This window comes from Anastrepha ludens, chromosome X, assembly GCF_028408465.1.
Source record: "Anastrepha ludens isolate Willacy chromosome X, idAnaLude1.1, whole genome shotgun sequence".
Lineage (NCBI taxonomy): Eukaryota > Metazoa > Arthropoda > Insecta > Diptera > Tephritidae > Anastrepha > Anastrepha ludens.
In genome coordinates, this window is record NC_071503.1 from 27,149,652 (window position 1) to 27,155,957 (window position 6,306).

A 6,306-nucleotide genomic window follows, 5' to 3' on the forward strand; every position below is an offset into this window, starting at 1 on the left:
TTTGATAGACGCAAAAGCAACAGCAAGCGCAACGCGATGGCCGCTTTGCCACCACACATTCTAAAATGTTCTAGAACACAACAAAAACACATACCTCACATGCGCATGTCGCCCAAAGCTAAAATCTAAGCCTAGCGACTACAAAAACAAAATACATTCGTAGACGCAGTCGCAGCGGCCATGATTCTATCAGCGACGGCGCTGAACAATTTAGAACAAAAACAAAAGGTTCATTCATAAGTTCGAGCTCATATTTCAATTTCATTCATAAAACGAGCCGCCCATATGCCAATTTTCGCGACCATTCGAAAATAGTCAATATTGGAATATTTCGCGTGGAATTATTTGCCAATATTTGATAAATCTTGAACTTTTGTCATATCGAGTGGCCGCGGCTCCGTATGTATGTATGCACCCTTATATGTATGTAAATATGTCTTCTAACTGTTCGACAGACGCGAGTTAATGCGACTTAGATTCCTTAAACAATTCCAGTGAATCACACATTTCTGTCCGCAAAGCCGCATATACCTATGTACCCTATGATCAAAAAGTACCGGGAATGTTTAAATAAAACATAACAGAGTTAAATTTCAGGCAAATTTATATTACCTCCTTCAAAATATGACCCGTCTGAAGCAGCACACACCCTGCAAACCAACGTTCACCAGTTTTTCCAATTTTACCAACACATTCACTCAATTTTTTCCAATAATACCCACACAATCACATTTAATTCTGTTGTCATTTTTGATGGGTTATACATATATTTATCTCATAATTTTCGTGAATACTTATTAAACTTAACTATAGTGAGTGCGAAAGTGACAGCAAAAAACAAGTTGCAAATGTCAAATACAAAAATGAATTGCGTTTAATTCTGTGAAAATCTCCAAGCGAAAAGGTAAGTTGAACAATTTTTATTAAATTTTCCAATTATATATTTATTTACATTAATAAAATGTATTTTTATTTTCAGAAAAACGTATTCACAACGTCAAGAGGTGCATCAAAAGCAATTCAATTTCAATTAAAAGAAGTTAACAAAGCGGGCATCTTTCTTTTGGTAAATTTGCTCAATGTAAACAAATTCTTTTTCGCTTATAAAATGTGCAAAAGCATGACCAGTGCCGGTGGTCATAGCTTTTGCATCCATACATACACTGCGCAGTGTGTTTTGTGAGAAATAAGGGTTGAAAAGCAATTTGTTGCCCATACAGGATCAGTGCGGGGATCCTAACCTCAAATACATATGTGTTTCTCATAGCTATGGGCAACAAATCTTTTCAATATGTCTAAAGAAAATTATTTAACTGTCTATTTTAATATTCCCTTAGTCCGCTGCGTAGTGTATATGAATTAAATATGCAATATATGTATGTACATATATACTGCGAAGTAAAATTCTTATGCATGTACATACATACTTTGCATTCCATACACTGTATGTAAATATTCACGGTTGGTGCATGAAATGCATATGTATAAAACCTCTAATTTAATCTTTTCCATTTTGTATTAATAACATCTTTTTTATACTATATACATATGTATGTAGGTACAGCAATATAAACGGCGATACAATCAGGAAATTTAAAAGGGATCTGCATCTGACTCGGTAAGTATTAAATCAGTGAATGTGAAATGGAAGATATGGAAAGTGAAAGTGATGATATGGAAAGGCATGACCAGTGCGGTTGGTCATAGCTTTTGTTTATACACTGTGCAGTGAATTGATATGATTGTGTGGCCAAGAAATGTGTCACAGGATCAGTGCGATTAATCCAAACCAAAAAGATGTGCATATGTCATAGTTAAAGAAGCCAATTGTTTGCATTATAAATTTCTATTTGTGGTTTGGTTAATAGCAATCGCCTGCGCAGTGTAAGTAAATGGGAAAAATGTATGCACGTTTGTAGGATAAGAATAAAATTGTGATATACATATATGTATGTAAATATTTATATACACGAACGTCCATACACTTTTCCATTTATGCATAAGAAATATGCATATACATATAAGCAATTTGTGAAAAGTTGTGTATATCTACATATGTTATGTAAATAATCCATATTATTAAACTAATAAATCTTTTTTAACCTTAACTTGTAGCTCGTAAGCGATTTAATTAAAAGGGAGACGTGCAACATTTACCAACATACAACATTTACCATCATCCAGCAAAGCTACCAGGGCAGATTCAGTAAGTATTTTGTAATTTTTCAATTATTATTTTATTTTTAGTCTGATATTATATCTTTCACATACATATGTATTTTTTCTAATTATTGAAATTTGTGTTTAATTTTTCTAACAGAACACATTAATACACACACACGTACACGCAGCGGACGTATTTGTTAAGTATCGTAGTTAGAAAAATGAGTAAAAGAACGTTGTCTAATTTATTGGGAAAAGAAAAAAAAAATTATGAGGAAAATGTAGCGAAATTTCGCAAATTAAATGAAAATGTTAACGTAATAGGAAATGAAAACTTTCCCAACAGATTAGACGACGATGATTTTCCATCAACTAGTAGAGTAGCTTTGCAAAATTTAGAATATGATATAGATAGCGGAGATGACAGTGTGTTTTTTGAAGATTTAGATGTAGAAGATGTTGAGGTAGATAGTTATTCAGAGGATAGGGATAGTAATTTAAAAAATGCGTTCCTTTTGTCAACCTGGGCGGTTAGTAATAATATTCCTCAGAATAGCGTAGACGATTTGCTTAGGACTCTAAAACTTATGGGTGTAGAAGGTTTGCCACTGTCAGCTAAGTCTCTTTTAGGTACAAGTAGGCAAAAAGTTAATATTAAGTTAATTCCTGGAGATGAGTTTTTATATATAGGTATTCAGTTTTATTTATGGGGTGCAGAATTTAATGTATTGGAAAATTGTGAGGTAGTAAATATTGATATTGGGATAGATGGGTTAAAGTTATTTAAGAGTAGTAATAGGTGTCTTTGGCCGATTTTAGGATATGTCGTAGGTTCTAAGTTAGGCCCATTTACGATAGCGTGCTTTTCAGGGATGAGTAAGCCAGGTAGCGTTAATGATTTTTTGAGGGACTTTTGTGCGGAAGTAAGTTTTTTGAGGAAGAACGGGGTTAAGGTAGGTAGCAATCTAGTATGTAAGCCGTTTAATATAAGACTATTTAGTTGTGACGCCCCCGCTCGTGCATTTGTTACAGGAGTTAAGTCGCATACGGCAAAGAACTCCTGTTCCAAATGCACGATCGAGGGCGTCTATACACAAAGAAGGGTAAGCTTCCCGAAGCAAGTTGGAAATTTAAGATCAGATAGTACATTTAAAAATAGAATAGATTTAAGTTATCATAGTTTAGAATTTAAGCAAGCAGAAAGTTTGCTAGAATCTTTTAACTTTGGCATGGTTTCACAATTTCCTCTTGAACCCATGCATTTAGTAGATTTGGGTGTAACAAAAAAGTTGCTCCAGTTACTTATCAAGAAAGGTAACGTTACGAAAATGAATGAGAAGCTTTTGCTTCTTAACAAGTTTGTACCGTCTGAGTTTAGCCGGCTTAGCCGAGACCTTGACCAGATAAGTAATTGGAAGTCAACTGAATTCCGGCAGTTTTTATTATATACCGGGATATTTGTTTTGAAAGACTGCATTAATGAAGATTTATATTATCATTTTCTTTTACTACACGCCGGAATTCGATTTCTCTCTTGTGAGAAATCTTTTAACGTAGAATCGAATGTCGCCAATGAATTGTTAAAGGAATTTGTTGATTTGTTCGGAAATATTTATGGCGATCATCTAATAAGTTATAATGTTCACGGGTTGTTACACCTTTCGGATTGTGTTAGAGAATTTGGTCCTTTAGACAATTTTTGCGCGTACACATTTGAGAACTACATGCAGCATTTAAAAAAAATAATTAATAAACCTAATAAAATTTTCCAGCAAATGTTTTTCAGAATATCGGAAAGATTAAAAATTTCAGATTCTAGCAAACTTTCTAAAAACGACCTTTTTATAATAGATTTTAACAAAGATAAAGATAGTTATTTTCAATGTAATAAGGGGCCCATTAAAATTGTTGGATTAGATAAGGAAACCAACAGTTTTAAAGCGCTCCTTATTTCTAATTTAGAAAATTATTTTATCGAGCCAGTAGAATCTATGTCAGGGCTAGGTATTTGTATAGGTGAAATATTAAGTAATGAAATCCTAATTAGTCGTAGTGATATACAATAAGTTATAAATATTTTTGTATAAATGATAGAAATAAGCTTATTCTTGTCCCCATTCTACATAATTTATTTCGTTCTTTTTTTTAAGTACAATGGAGGACATTTTTTTTTCGGAAACCGAAATGATCTCTCCACCACGCTCGCGCCCCCCTACTTTTACAGGTATAAATATAAAAATATATTAACAGAATTGTAAATACTCATATTCATACTTAAAACTAATTCCATTTTAGGGTCTGCCGTGCAGCGTAAGCGGTTTGCTGTATCGCAGCCCTACGAAAGGCGTACAGCAATCCCAGATTCCCCCAGCGCAACGGTATCTAACCATGCTACTGCGGTTCCAAGTATATTTTTTTATATTTTAATAAATTTCAATTCTTACCATTATTTTTTTGCGAGGTTGTTAAAAAAAAAAAATTATTTCAGGTGAACCAGTTTCTCTGGCTTCGTTACAAAAGGAGCTGAGAGAAATGCGGAGCGATATCCGTGAATCACTGGGGGAAATAAAGACCACCTTACGGGACCTAGAAAGTAAGGTGGAAAGAAATTTCAAAGACTTCGAAAAGAAGGTTATACAAGTATCTTATTTAAGTAATGAATTATAACTTTATAAGCTCTTTATTATTTAGATGCCAGAAAGAGCGGAAAGTCAGGTCCAGGGGCAGCTGATGAGGGAGGTGAAAGTGGTGATGACAAGAGTTCACCAGAGTATTGCGCGCATCACGGAAGATGCTCTGAGTCCTGAGTATATCAAGATTCAGAGTATGCTCCCAATAAAATCGCAGGATGCGATTAATACTCTGGAGGAGCTCTTAAATACCAAGTCATACTCCGAAGCAATGGTAACTATTATTTCTACTGTACAATATACACATGTGATCATGGTTGCTTGAGTTAAATTGTAAAATTAAAATTGTAACATCTAAGAATTCTCCGTATAGCGTTTTTAAAATTTGCCGAAATAAGAGATTTTACAAATTTTGAGATACCTATTTCCACTCAAACAACTATGATTTACATAAAATTACGTACAATAGGGTGTTCAATATCAAATAAGCTCAAACATTTTTTAATAAAATTAATAACTTAATTTTATCTTTTCTAGCTAAATATTTTGCTGAAGCTGAGGGGTGCAAAAGGATGCATCAAAGGGGTGATGAAGCGCGTTTACTCCGATGCCTTAATGTTCCATTACAATTTTGAGGGGAAAGCCAACAAATCAGCGCTTTTGGGCCTTCTAAAGCTATTTTTATAATGTCAAATTACTTTAATTCATGTTCATTTTCTAACACCAACACCTAATTTTAGAATGTAAATATTATACTAATTTATGTACATAAAAACTAAAACGTAAACTTTTCTAATAACTAAACTAATTCATGTATATAAATAACTAAAACTAAAATATTTCTAAAGCTAATTTTATAATGTCAAATTACTTTAATTCATGTTCATTTTCTAACACCAAAACCTAATTTTAGAATGTAAATATTATACTAATTTATGTACATAAAAACTAAAACGTAAAGTTTTCTAATAACTAAACTAATTCATGTATATAAATAACTAAAACTAAAATATTTCTAAAGCTAATTTTATAATGTCAAATTACCTTAATTCATGTTCATTTTCTAACACCAAAACCTAATTTAAGAATGTAAATATTATACTAATTTATGTACATAAAAACTAAAACGTAAACTTTTCTAATAACTAAACTAATTAATGTATATAAATAACTAAAACTAAAAAGTAAATTTGTCTAACACCAAACCTAATTTTACAATGTAAATATTAAAATAAATAACTAAAACTTAACGTAATTTTATAATGTAAATAGTACAATAAATTAAAATAAATAGCTGTACATAAATAGAACATACTAAAAAAATTATTATATATTGTATTAGTTTTCTTTAGAAACTAAAAGTTAACTAAATAAATATTGAAATTATTCATTAAATAAATAATATTCAATAAATAACCATTTGTATCAGTAATTTTGAAGGATTATTGTATATAGGATCCGTAAGTATTACCTACAAAATTACCCAGTTGAAGAGATTCTGTTAACTCCATGT

The 6,306-nt window shown here is 31.9% G+C and overlaps 1 protein-coding gene across 1 annotated transcript; it reads left to right on the forward strand.

The window, feature by feature from the left end:
• Positions 1 to 1,546: 1,546 nt before the first annotated feature.
• Positions 1,547 to 5,513, forward strand: LOC128869392 (uncharacterized). Its single transcript, XM_054111942.1, has 6 exons — positions 1,547 to 1,618; positions 2,116 to 2,206; positions 4,314 to 4,387; positions 4,459 to 4,794; positions 4,855 to 5,067; positions 5,331 to 5,513. Exons 4-6 carry the CDS (start codon positions 4,696 to 4,698, stop codon positions 5,478 to 5,480), a joined length of 462 nt encoding a protein of 153 aa, XP_053967917.1. The 5' UTR covers positions 1,547 to 1,618; positions 2,116 to 2,206; positions 4,314 to 4,387; positions 4,459 to 4,695; the 3' UTR covers positions 5,481 to 5,513.
• The last annotated feature ends 793 nt before the right edge of the window (positions 5,514 to 6,306 follow it).